This window comes from Callithrix jacchus, chromosome 5 (genome assembly GCF_049354715.1).
Source record: "Callithrix jacchus isolate 240 chromosome 5, calJac240_pri, whole genome shotgun sequence".
Taxonomy (NCBI): domain Eukaryota; kingdom Metazoa; phylum Chordata; class Mammalia; order Primates; family Cebidae; genus Callithrix; species Callithrix jacchus.
In genome coordinates, this window is record NC_133506.1 from 78,406,343 (window position 1) to 78,419,333 (window position 12,991).

A 12,991-nucleotide genomic window follows, 5' to 3' on the forward strand; every position below is an offset into this window, starting at 1 on the left:
TCTGCAGAATGCCCACAATACAGAAAGCTGGGCCTCCCATCAATCTGCAGGAGACCCCAGTGAGGTGGCTTTCACTCTGAGGCACTCTGTGAATGTGTCTTATTAACCTTTGCCTAGCCGTTGGCTAAATCTTGAAGAAAAATTACAAATCATTTTTAGTGCTCACTATATGTGAAGAGACGGGCTAGACTTTGGGAAATATAAGACAGTGAGTAAGGCCCAGGATGCACCCTGTGTGCTCATAACCTGGTAAAAAGATTAAAAATACCAAAGATACAAGACAATGGATAAAGGCCCTACAAAAATATTACAAAAGCTGATGAGTATCTACGAGGGTAGTTGGAGGTGATGATAAGACCCCATGGGCCGGAGAAGAGACCTTCTGGAGGAAGCTGTGGAAGTGGGGATCAGGCCCAGCACCAGAGATGTTCTGACACCAGAAGTAAGAGGAAGAAGCTTGGCCAGGTGTGGTCGCTCATGCCTGTAATCCCAGCACTTTGGGAGGCTGAGGCAGGTGGATTGTTTGAGGTCAGGAGTTCGAGACTGGCCTGGCCAACATGGAGAAACCCTGTCTCTACTAAAAATACCAAAAAATGAATCAGGCGTGGTAGTGCGCACCTGTAATCCCAGCTACTCAGGTGGCTGAGGCACAAGAATTGCTTGAACTTAGGAGGCGGAGGTTGCAGTGAGCTGAGATTGTGTCACTGCACTCCAGCCTGGGTGACAGAGTGAGACCTTGTATCAAAAAGGAAGAAGCTTTTTGGTTTTTATTTCTTGTTTTAGGACAGAAAAGAAAGAGTGCCACAATTAGTTTAATATAAAGAAAATGCTAGGTTTTTACATTTTTTAAAGACATTTTCTGGAATTATGAATAACTTTGTTTAAACTTAAATAACTAGAGATTCTTTACTGATCACTGTTATTTTGATAAAGATAGAGCTTTAGGGAAAAGCCATAGGAACTGCCAGGAGAAGGCTCTCCACTCCATCTCTATGGAACTGTTCTGGAATCTTCCCAAATTGCTCTCTGTGGTGCTGGGGGGACATTATCAGCCTCTAATGAGCTATTATTTCTGTCTAAAATCTGTCAAGTGAAGGTAACCATCACAAAGGATTGGGTTGAACATGGGCAGAAGATTTTGCAAAGCTCATTAAAACTAAATAAGGAGGGCTGCAAAGGTTTTGTTAACAAGAAACACCCCGGAACCATGGAATGGAGAGAGAAATTCACATTTTCCTACTTTGCAAATGAAGAGATATTGAGCCTCAAATTATACATGGTTTCCATTAAGTTCCAAATACTTCATGTTAGAAAGACTTAAGATTTTTTTTCTTATTGAAGCCACAAAAGGAAAATAGAGAAAAGACTGGGAATCTGCATAATCCAAAATTGAAAAGTTTCAAATATATCTTGGCTTGTATTTTCTTTTGTTCTGTTTTTTTTTTTTGTCATTGATGTTGTTGTTGTTTTGTTTCTTAGGTTATTTTGAGACAGGGTCTCACTCTGTCACCCAGGCTGGAGTGCAGTGGCACCATCATAGCTTATTGCAGCCTCAAACTCCCACTTCAGCTTCCCAAGTAGCTAGTACTACAGGTGTGCGCCCCCATGCCCAGAAAATTTAATTTTTTGTAGAGACACGGTCTCACTGTCTTGCCCAGGCTGGTGTTGAACTCCTGGTCTCAAGTGATCCTCCCAGCTCTACCTCCCAAAGTGCTGAAATTACAGGAATGAACCACAGCACCTGGCCTTGGCTTTTATTTTCTTTGTTTGTTCTATTCATACCACATTTCAAATGTAGCATTCCAAATGCTTACTTTTTTAAATAGTTAATATCTAAGTTTATAACAATGGAAAACTGATTCACATGATTTTCGTATTTTATTATACACATAATAGGTAGTTCAGAAGATGTAACCAAAGCAGGCTATGCTCCCTGCATTGCAGGAAGGGTTGTGAGAAAGAGGCTGCTTGCTAGGACTCATCATATGACTGCAGGGATATATATGCCTTATAGCAAAGTAATAATTCACATGACCAAACTAAGAACAGATAATACCGTGTTTTCTTGTTACCATTGTCTTTCTTGGCAGGATATTTTAGAAAAACATTTTTTTTTTCTTTTTGAGACAGAGTTGCTCTGTCACCCAGCCTGGATTGCAGTGGCGCCATCTCGGCTCCCTGCAACCTCCACCTCCCAGGTTCAAGCGATTCTCCTGCCTCAGCCTCCCAAGTAGCTGGAATTACAGGCATGCACCACCATGCCCGCTAATTTTTGTACTTTTAGTAGAAATGGCATTTCACCACGTTAGCCAGGCTTGTCTCAAACTCCTGACCTCAGGTGATCTGCCCACCTCGGGCTCCCAAAGTGCTATGATGACAGGCATGAGCCACCGCACCCAGCCTCAGGAAAAGATTTTTATGAGCTGGAACACTATCACATTCTTCACAGGTAAGACCACTAGTATATAGTAAGAGGACTGTGTACCTTACCAGTTTCCTTCCTTCTGTCCCCAGGCCTTCAGTATCGTTTTCCAGAAAGCTGTGGAGAGGGCTGCTCCCAATGAGAGCCTCAGGGAGCGGGTGGCCAACCTAATAGACAGCATAACCTTCTCTGTGTACCAGTACACGGCCCGTGGGCTCTTTGAGTGTGATAAGCTGACCTACCTTGCCCAGCTCACCTTTCAGGTAAAAGTGGATTGAAGAAGTTTCCAGAAAACAGGTTATTTTTAGTGCCCAGACAACAGGTGTTAAGAGACTTTCGTCTTTCAACATCACTTCCCACAGCATGTTTAGACTATCTGTCTTTGGACAGAGGCATCAAACAAGAAGGTCCAATATGGTGTATGCATCTGCCCCCACCATTTCCCACTTATGGAAGACATACATAATCAATCATTGTACTTTTTCTTCCTGATCCTGGATAATCTAAGATCTTCCTCAGCACAGCCCTCCAGAAGCCACTACCAATCAATCAAAACTGGCAATGAAGATGAAACTAGATGAAACCATACCAATAAGTAGATGCTTTTTGAAATACAGTGAGAAATTTGGTAGAGTATCCATCATTATTTATTTACCTTTAGATTGCAAGTTTACTGATGCAGTCATCCCTTGGGATGAGAAATTGCCCAGGTCTTTCCACAGCTGTAGCAGCCTTGGCCTTAGAGAGTTTTTGATAACTTTTGTTCGCAAGGGCTTGGGAAGCAGGATTTCCTGATGTTGCTGCATCTTTAAGAAGAAACCTTTGTCTTCTAGTTATTCTCAACATCAAAAAACCATGACAATTTACTTCCTTTTTTTTTTTTTTTTGAGTTGGAGTCTCACTCTGTTGTCCAGGCTGGAATGCAGTGGTGTAATGATCCGGGCTCACTGCAACCTTCACCTCCCCAGTTCAAGCAATTCTCCTGCCTCAGCCTTCCAAGTAGCTAGGATTACAGATATGCACCACCACACTTAGCTTATTTATTTATTTATTTATTTATTTTGCATTTTAAGTAGAGACAGGTTTTAACCATGTTGGCCAGGCTGGTCTCAAACTCCTGACCTCAGGTGATCTGCCTGCCTCGGCCTACCAAAGTGCTGGGATTACAGACATGAGCCACTGCATCCAGCCTAATTTCCTTCCTTTTACATATTCCTCTAGTCATTTAGAATTGGAATTTTTTCCAGTATGTAAATTGGGAGCACAGACTATCTTGAAGGCCCTTTCGAGTTCCGAAAGTCAGATATTTCATCGCACTTCTGTGCTGACTGTTTGCTCCTATCAGGGCCTGCCTGAGTTCATGGGTGAGTGTTGCTGTGCCTCATTTCTCTTATCCTCTGTATTCCCCACTCCAGCCCAGAAGACAGCTTGGCCTTTGCAGAAAAAAAAAAAACAACACATGGGCCCCACCTCTCAGTGTGAATCATGAGCTCAAACCAAGCCAAATGCTTTTCTCTCCCTGTACACAGCTCTCTAATTCCCCATTCAAGCTTCTGCACTTTCCATTTCCCAGTCCGGGGAATGTCTTCCCTTCCTGTGAAAATATCCCCATCTCTTAGCTTCTCCAAGACCCAATCCAAAACTGCTTATAGGAAAGACACATGCACACATATGTTTATTGCAGCACTATTTACAACAGCAAAGACTTGGAACCAACCCAAATGCCCATCAATAAGAGACTGGATAAAGAAAAGGTGGCACATATACACCATGGAATACTATGCAGGCATAAAAAAGAACAAGTTCATGTCCTTTGCAGGGACATATATGAAGCTGGACACCATCATTCTCAGCAAACTAACACAGGAACAGAAAACCAAACACCGAATGTTCTCACTCATAAGTGGGAGCTGAAGAATGGAAACACATGGATACAGGGAGGGACCAGCACACACCAGGTCCTGTCAGGGGGTGAGGGGAAAGGAGAGGGAGAGCATTAGGACAAATACCTAATGCGAGCAAGGCTCACAGCCTAGGTGACAGGTTGATAGCTGCAGCAAACCACCATGGCGCACGTATACTTACATAACAAACCTGCACGTTCTATACGTGTCCCAGAACTTAAAGTAAAATAAAATTTTTTGGCTGGGCGTGGTGGCTCATGCCTGTAATCCCAGCACTTTGGGAGGCCGAGGCAGGTGGATCACAAGGTCAAGAGATCGAGACCATCCTGGTCAACATGGTGAAACCCCGTCTCTACTAAAAATACAAAAAATTAGCTGGGCATGGTGGCACGTGCCTGTAATCCCAGCTACTCGGGAGGCTGAGGCAGGAGAATTGCCTGAATCCAGGAGGCGGAGGTTGCAGTGAGCCAAGATCGCACCATTGCACTCCAGCCTGGGTAACAAGAGCAAAACTCCGTCTCAAAAAAATTAAATAAATAAAATAAAATAAAACAAATTTTTTTTTAAAAAAAAAACTACTTATAGGAAAGTTAGTACCAAATTAGTTTCTTCCGGCCCCTCACTTGGTGGTAACTCTTCTATTCTGTAACTCCTTTAGCATTATAGATTCCTATCTGCATTTCTAGCTGGCATGTATTCATATATCACTTTGACATTCTCCTCAGATCATGCCACTTGTATGTGTCATCTGCTCAGTTAGATTGCAGAAACATACTCCGTGGCATTTATGATTGATATATAATAAATGCTTATTAACCAAGATATAGTCGCTCACGATGTGCAGTTAAGTCACTCTGATATTTGGAGTGAAAATAGATGGAGGCAGAAGTAATGTGTGTGAATAAACATTTTCTTCCATTCTACCCTCACTAAGCAACCAAAATTGATGGGAAAACTCTAGTATTAGAGGCAGCAATAATTATTCTGAGTGACAGCCCCTAAGATTTCTAAGACTCTGGCTACAAGCTAAAGAAATGCAGTGTCATTTCTCCACATTGCAGATTCTCCTCATGAACCGAGAAGTCAACGCAGCAGAGTTGGATTTCCTGCTTCGATCTCCAGTGCAGACAGGCACCACGAGCCCTGTGGAGTTCCTCTCCGATCAGGCATGGGGAGCCATCAAGGTCAGTACTGATCCCCTAGAAAATAGCCAAGCTCTCAGAGTTTACCCCGACACTGGTCCCCATGAAGTCAGTGGGGCTCTCTTTTGGTTCAAGCATGGAGCTGTGTTAAACATGGGTGCATCCCTTTCCTTGCATGCCCACAGGTAGCTCATCTTTCCTGGGCCTGCAGAGAAGAAGCAGGTGCTTGCTGGTGTATGAGGGCTCTGCCTCCAGGGAGTGAGGAAACAGGAAGTTCCCATGATCTCCCTGAGTTAGCTGAGCTGCCACCTACCAGGGCTTAAGGCTGGAATATGGGCTCCTCGGTGAGTCCCTGGGATTGATACAGAGAGGCTGCCACAGCATTTCCATAAAACAGGCAGGTGCCAAGGCTCTATTCAGCATCTGAATCCTAACTCAGACTCAAAGCAGAAATGCATTTCAGCCTGGATGTGCCGCAGTAATAATAGCTCTTATATATTGAGTCCCTTGGAAATTCCTTACCTTATTTAATTCTCATAATCCACCTGGGCAATAGGTATTATTTGTTCCCATTTAACATATGGAGAAACAGCTCCCATGCTTACCAGACACCCAGGACACAAATTTTGGTCTGTGTGATGGCAGAGCCTATTTTCATTCCATGTCATGCAGCTTAGTTTAGTTGGGATTCTGTGAGTGTTGAAAAGATCACAAACTGTAAGTTCCAGCTGAGCCCAGTGGCTCACGCCTGTAATCCCAGCACTTTGGGAGGCCAAGGCAGGCGGATCACAAGGTCAAAAGATGGAGACCATCCTGGCCAACATGGTGAAACCCGGTCTCTACTAAAAATACAAAAAATTAGCTGGGCATAATGGTATGCGCCTATAGTCCCAGCTACTCAGGAGGCTAAGGCAGGATGATCACTTGAACCCAGGAGGCGGAGATCGCACCACTACACTCCAGCCTGGTGACAGAGCAAGACTCCATCTCAAAAAAAAAACTATAAGGTCCTTTTAGTAGGTATGATGCCTGTACTCACAAATACTGACACAATGCCTGACAGGGAACGCTGAGTGAGGCAACACCAGCTCACTCCAGAGAGTCCAGGCCTGCACTCTATGCAGGCAGTGAGCATCCATGGCAGGTGTCAGTACCATGTGAGGAATAGCGTCTGCATAAGATGAATCTTGTTTATGATCTGCCATGTTTGTTGCATTTTATAGATGTTTAGTAGCACAAAGAAGTGTTCGAGTGAAGTAATATGATTGGCTTTCTTTCTCTTTATTTTTTTAAATGGTTTATTTTGAGACAACAATTCATATCCAATTTTAAGAAATAGGCCAGGCGCAGTGGCTCATGCCTATAATCCCAGCACTTGGGGAGGTCAAGGTGGGCAGATCATGAAGTCAAGAGATTAAGACCATCCTGGCCATCATGTTGAAACCCTGTCTCTACTAAAATACAAAAATTAGCTGGGTGTGGTGGCGCTCACCTGTAGTCCCAGCTACTTTGGGAGGCTGAGGCAAAATTGCTTAAACCCAGGAGGCAGAGGTTGCAGTGAGCCAAGATTGCACCACTACACTGCAGCCTGGTGACAAAACAAGACTCTGTCTCAAAAAAAAAAAAAAAAAAGGAAAGAAATAATACAGAGATATCCCATGTACCGTTTTCTGCAATAGTAACATCTTGCAATACTATAGTACAATAACACATCTGGGAAATTTGACATTGATACAATCCACTGATGTTACTCTGATTTTGCCAGTTTTACATGTATGTGGTGTAGATTCCTATAATCACACCACACTTACAGAAAGTTCCATCAATACAAGGGCCTCTCATGTTGGCCTTCTATTACCACATCTTTCCTCATCTACTTCCTAATGCCTACCAACCACTAATCTGTTCTCCATTTGTATAATCTTCTGTCGTCTCAAGGATGTTACATAAATGGAATTATACAGTATGTAACCATGTGGGATTGGTGTGCTCATTCAGCGTGATTCCCTTGATATCCATCCACGTAGTTTTACTTTATAACTAAAGCCTAGAACTTAATCATTTATATGCATGCTGTCCCCTTCAAAGGAATCATCTCAGAAAATTCTAGGCTCATTCTATTAATGCTACCATTGCTCAAAAATCGTTTTCTGACTTCTTTTTCAGAGCCTCTGTTGTTTTAACAAACTTTAGGACTGTATCTAAATCAAGGGTTATCACACTTTTTCTGCAAAGGGCCACTCAGTAAATATCTCCATTTTTATATCTTCACCTGGCTGCCTTCCCTCTGTGAGTCTCTGTCTCTCAGCTTCTTATAAGGGTACCAGTTATATTGGATTAGGGCCCACACTAGTGACTTCATCTTAACTTGATTACATCTGCAAAAACCCTGTTTCCAAATAAGGTCACAGTCACAAGTCCAGGAGGTTAGTTCTTTAGTATACATTTTGGAGGGACACAATTTACTCCAAAACAATTATGAGGGCCACTTAGACTTTGTAGGCCAGACTCTGTAGCAACTACTCAACACTGCCAAAGCCATACACAGTACGTAAATAAATGGACATGGCTGAGCTCCAATAAAACTTTATTGACAAAAACAGGTGGTGGGCCAGATTGGGCCTGTAAGCTATAGTTTGCCAATCTCTGATCTAAATAATAAAGTTGTAATTTGATTTTTATTAATTGTATTTGTCCTTCTGGGCCCAATCTGGTGAATGAGAAAGGAAATAATATATTGGAGAAAAAAATAAAGGGGAACTCCATCCACAACAGAAACCCAATTACAAAGTTACAAAATGCCTAAGAATGATTACAGTAAATGCAGAGAAGTGGAAACTATCCATTTTCCTGGGCTACATAAGCTACAAATGAATAGACACACTTTAGAGTAGCACTGTTCAAAAGAAATATAATGCAAACCACTTAAAATAATTTTAAATTTTCTATAGCTGCATTTAAAAATGTTTTTAATAATAGTTAAAATTGACTGGGCTTGGTAGCTCATGCCTGTAATCCCAACACTTAGGAAGGCCAAGGCAGGCAAATCATCTGAGGTCAGGATTTAGAGACCAGCCTGACCAACATGGTGAAAACCCATGTCTACTAAAATTACAAAATTAGCCAGGTGAGGTGACGTATGCCTGTAATCCCAGCTGCCTGGGAGGCTGAGGCTGGAGAATTGCTTGAACCTGGGAGGTGGAGGTTGCAATGAGCTGAGATTGCACCATTGCACACTAGCCTGGGTGACAAGAGTGAAACTCCATCTCAAAAAAAAAAAAAAAAAGGATAAAATTAATCTTAGTAAGATATTTTCTTTAAGCCAGTATACCCAAAATATTATTTCAATATGCAGTTGTTATAAAAGTATTGCTGAGATATTTTGTATTTTAATACTAAGGCTTTGAAATCTGGTGAATGTTTTTACACTTATAGCTCATCTCAATTCAGATGCCAAATTTTCATCAAAAACATTTGTATTGAAATTTCGTAAAATTTAGAGTTAAAATGGTTGATTCATATACCCAAGTTGTTCCAACAATCTTTAGAAGTTTTCCAACTAATAAAACAAATCCTATTTTCTACACTTGAATTTTAAGACCATTAAAATTAAATGCAATTAAAAATTTAGTCTCTCAGTCCCATAGCCATACTTGGGAGTCACTTGTGGCCAGTGGCTACCTTGTAGGATAATATGGCCCACAGCTAGAGAATAATTTCTTTCAGTCTGATGCCTTTACAGAAAATCAGTTAGGTGGTAAAGCAGTTGTGAATGAACCCGTTTTGCAGAATTGGAGCAATGATGGAGATGGACAAATTAATGCAGGCTCTGGAGTCAGACATCCTTGGATTCAAGTTCAAGCTTTTGTGTGTGGTTTCTGACATGTTATCTTATTCCTCTGAGCCTTGGTTTTCTCATCTGTAAAATGGTCATTATAATACCTTTCTCACAAGGCTATGTAAGACACAGAGTAAATGTTAAATCATAACCAATGATTGGTTATGGTTGCTGTATTTGTTTCCTAGAGCTGTTCTCACAAAGTACTGCAAATTGCATGGCTTAAAACAACAGAAATCTGTTCTCTCACAGTTATTGAGGCTGAAAGCTGAAATTAAGGTTGGCAGGACTGTGCTTCCTCCAGAGGCTCTGGGAAAGGATGCTTCCTTGCCTCTTCCAGCTTATGGTATCCCCTGGTATCTTTTGCTTTGTGGCAGCGTAACTCCAGTGTCTGTCTCCATCGCCACATCTTCACATGGCTGTCTTCCCTCTGTAAGTCTCTGCCTTTCCACTTCTTACAAGGGCACCAGTCATATTAGATGAGGATCCACACTAGTGACCTCATCGTAACTTGATTACATCTCCAAAGACCCTCTTTCCAAATAAGGTCATATTCACAAGTCCAGGAGGATAGTTCTTCAGTATATATTTTGGGGGATACAGTTCACCCCATAAAAATGATGATTATTAATTACCCAGCTATCTGTTGTCTACATGTTGTAGTAGATATGGATTGTACTGCATAGAATTTGTCCAAAGAAGAAAAAACTTTCAGGAACTGCAATTGGACCAAGTACAGTTGCCTCTCTTTGTATTACTCCACAAAGCCCTCTGCAGCAAAAGTCATAAGGAATAAATGATTCAGAAGCACTCTTCGGCGCTTTCATTTCCCAAAGCTCAACCCAAAATCTATGTACAATTTAGTTTCATTCCTCTTTTCACAAAATGGATTGTTTGGTTCACTTTACCTTGCTTCACTTTGCTTTTTTGTTTTGTTTTGTGAGCTAAGCTCATCTGGCTGTTCAAAGGCTTTTTCCAACTAGAGCTTTCTCTCTTTGTTTGAATTTGTTAAGAAGAGCAGCAAAGTCCAGACCCATCAAACTCAAGCACAGCACAGGACGTGAGCAGATGAAACACAATGCATTATGTAGTACTCATTGGCGAAGCCTTTGATGAATGCTCTTTTTAAGTGTTTGGTTGGATTTTAGCCTAAAGAAACAAAATAAGTATAATTGAATGGGACATGATTTTTTTTTTTTAAATTAAGCATTCTATCTCATGAGGAAGACTAATTGCCTTGTTTCCCCAGAAGAACTAATAAGCAGATAATGAATGAAATATTTGTGATAAAATACTGTTTTTATGAATATCCTTTGTAAGGGTTTTTTAGGTCCCATCAAATGTGGAACTTGCAGGTAATGGGCATGTTGTGCTGTTCACTAGAAAATCTCATCTGTGATGAAGGCCTTTGTTAGCCTTTGAAAAGGCCCCTCACTACCACTCTCGTTGCCAATTTAGCGCAGTTGTATTTTGCTACACAGTCCAAAGTAATTAGGTTAATTAGTCATTTCCATTTAGCTTATTAGAAGGCTAGAAATCTCTTTTCCTCATTTGGAAGATTAAATGTTGCAATTGTATTCAATTGAGAGCTTCAAGAAAGTGTGTTTCAGATCCAGTCCTGGCAGCTGGGAGCACTGATCACAGTGTAATTTGCTCAGTTTTGTGGAGATGCCAGAGGGGGTTCCAGGACTGCAGAAGGGTTAATAATGATGCATACTGGGAAGAGGTGGGGAGTGGCTGCCTGGAAGAAGATGAAAGTCAGCTCCTCAGCACAGAGAGGAATAATTACAGCAGCTGCAGCTTTCTTTGCCTGTCAAGAGCCCTCCTGCTGACCAGGCAGATGTCAAATCTTATTAACTGAGCATTTCCTAAGTGCCAGGCACCCTGCTAGGCCTAAGGCGTACAAAGAGGCCTACAAAAGTTCTTGCCCGCAGGGAACTCACAGTCTTGTGGGAGTAACAGACAAGTAAACCAGCAACTGCAATTCAGTAGCCATAGGAGCCCCCAAGGAAGGAAAAGGAAGAGTGATACAGCCTTCAAAACACTTGTATCTACATTAGAGTATGAGATATGGCAGACCGCATTACTCAGCCTCATTTTCCAAATGAAAAACAAAACAAAATGAAAACCTCACAAGGGTTTTACAACAGGCTCCAAGTCCATTGACTCAAAAGTGGTGGTACTGGGGCCGTAACTCCAGTCCCCCGTGCCACCCGTACCGCTCTGCGCACCACTCCACACTACTTACCTGCACCAGTGAAGGAGCGCTCCCTGGTCCAAATGGTCCACGGAGCCCATGTGAAGGGATATGTAAAGCCAGGACACATGTTCATTTCCATGGGACAAAAGTCTCTGCAAGCCCATGTCACATACCTCTGTTCCTCTCTTGCTGTTCCTGTCGCCAGGAAAGCAAAAGACTCCTCTGTAGCAATCACGCCGCTTCCTATCAGGCCTTACACTCTCCCTCCTCCAGGCTTTAGCTCTTCTTGATCCTTCCCCCACCAAAAAAAATATATATATATTCCTTTCCTTCTCTTTACATCTCTCTCTGCCCAACAGATTCTACATACCTACCAAGGCCTCCCACATCTCCTTTCTCCCTAACCTAGGACTGCAGGCTCCTGGAAGGCTTGTGTTTGTGTTGTTGTTGCTGTTTACCATTGCCTTCTCAAGTACCTGGTAGGTAGTAGGAATTGAATAAATGTCAAAAGAATGAATGAATTAGTTCAGATAAAAAGATTATATTGGGTTCCTAAAAACTCATGGCGCTGTGGTAGGTACTTTAGACACCCCATCTAGTCTAGCTTTTAATGTCCTTGGGGAAACCAGGCATGCAGGCACAGTTGAATAATGAAGGCAAGAGTGCAGGTAATTAAGTATGCAAGTGAGTGATGTTGTGGGCATGCTAAAGAAATAGAACAGACCTCCTAAGCACACACCCAAAATATGGTTCCAACATCAAGACAGATGATGCTACATCCATTCTAAGAGGGTATGAGGAAGTTTATTACCCAGATAATGTGGTTTTCTGGGAAGAGCAGAGGATCTCCCAAGCAGAGTGCAAATGGCTTGAGAGTACCAGAAAAGGAGAGTGCCTTGAGTATTATGATGTTTAGGACGTGGGGTCAGGACGAGGGTACCTATGCATGGGCAGGGGCTTGCCTGGTACCACTTCCCTCCAGAACCAAAAGAGGGAGTGCCCAGGGCAGAAGAGGAAGAAGAAAGGATGAGGTTTAAAAGCTATCAGCAGTCAAACATCTAAAAGTCAAACTCTTGGCTGGGCATGGTGGCTCACGCCTGTAATCCAAGCACTTTGGAGGCCAAGGCGGGTGGATCACCTGAGGTTGGGAGTTCAAGACCAGCCTGAGCAACATGGTGAAACCCTGTCTTTAAAAAAAAAAAAAGTCAAACTCTTTATTAAAGATGTCAACTCTGCAAGTGGCGCTAAGTCAGAGATGTCCAATCTTTTGGCTTCGCTAGGCCACATCTGAAGAAGAAGAATTGTCTTGGACCACACATAAAACACACTAACACTAATGATAGTTGATGAATGAGATGTGTGTGTGTGTGTGTGTGTGTGTATACATACATCACGCCTAGGAGCGGTGACTCACGCCTGTGATCCCAGCACTTTGGGAGGCTGAGTTGGGTGGGTCGCCAGGTCAGGATTTCAAGACCAGCCTGG

At 42.3% G+C, this 12,991-nt stretch overlaps 1 protein-coding gene across 27 annotated transcripts in view; it reads left to right on the forward strand.

The window, feature by feature from the left end:
* DNAH9 (dynein axonemal heavy chain 9) overlaps positions 1-12,991 on the forward strand; it is a 422,325-nt gene that overhangs the window by 346,467 nt on the left and 62,867 nt on the right. For all 27 annotated transcript variants that reach the window (XR_013535589.1, XR_013535590.1, XM_078373042.1 and 24 more), the window contains 2 exons: positions 2,515-2,685; positions 5,388-5,510. Coding sequence is in view for 25 of the 27 variants with exons in the window: in XM_078373042.1 (XP_078229168.1) it covers positions 2,515-2,685; positions 5,388-5,510 (294 nt within the window). In the remaining 2 variants the exon portion in view is untranslated. The remainder of the gene's footprint in view (positions 1-2,514; positions 2,686-5,387; positions 5,511-12,991) is intronic.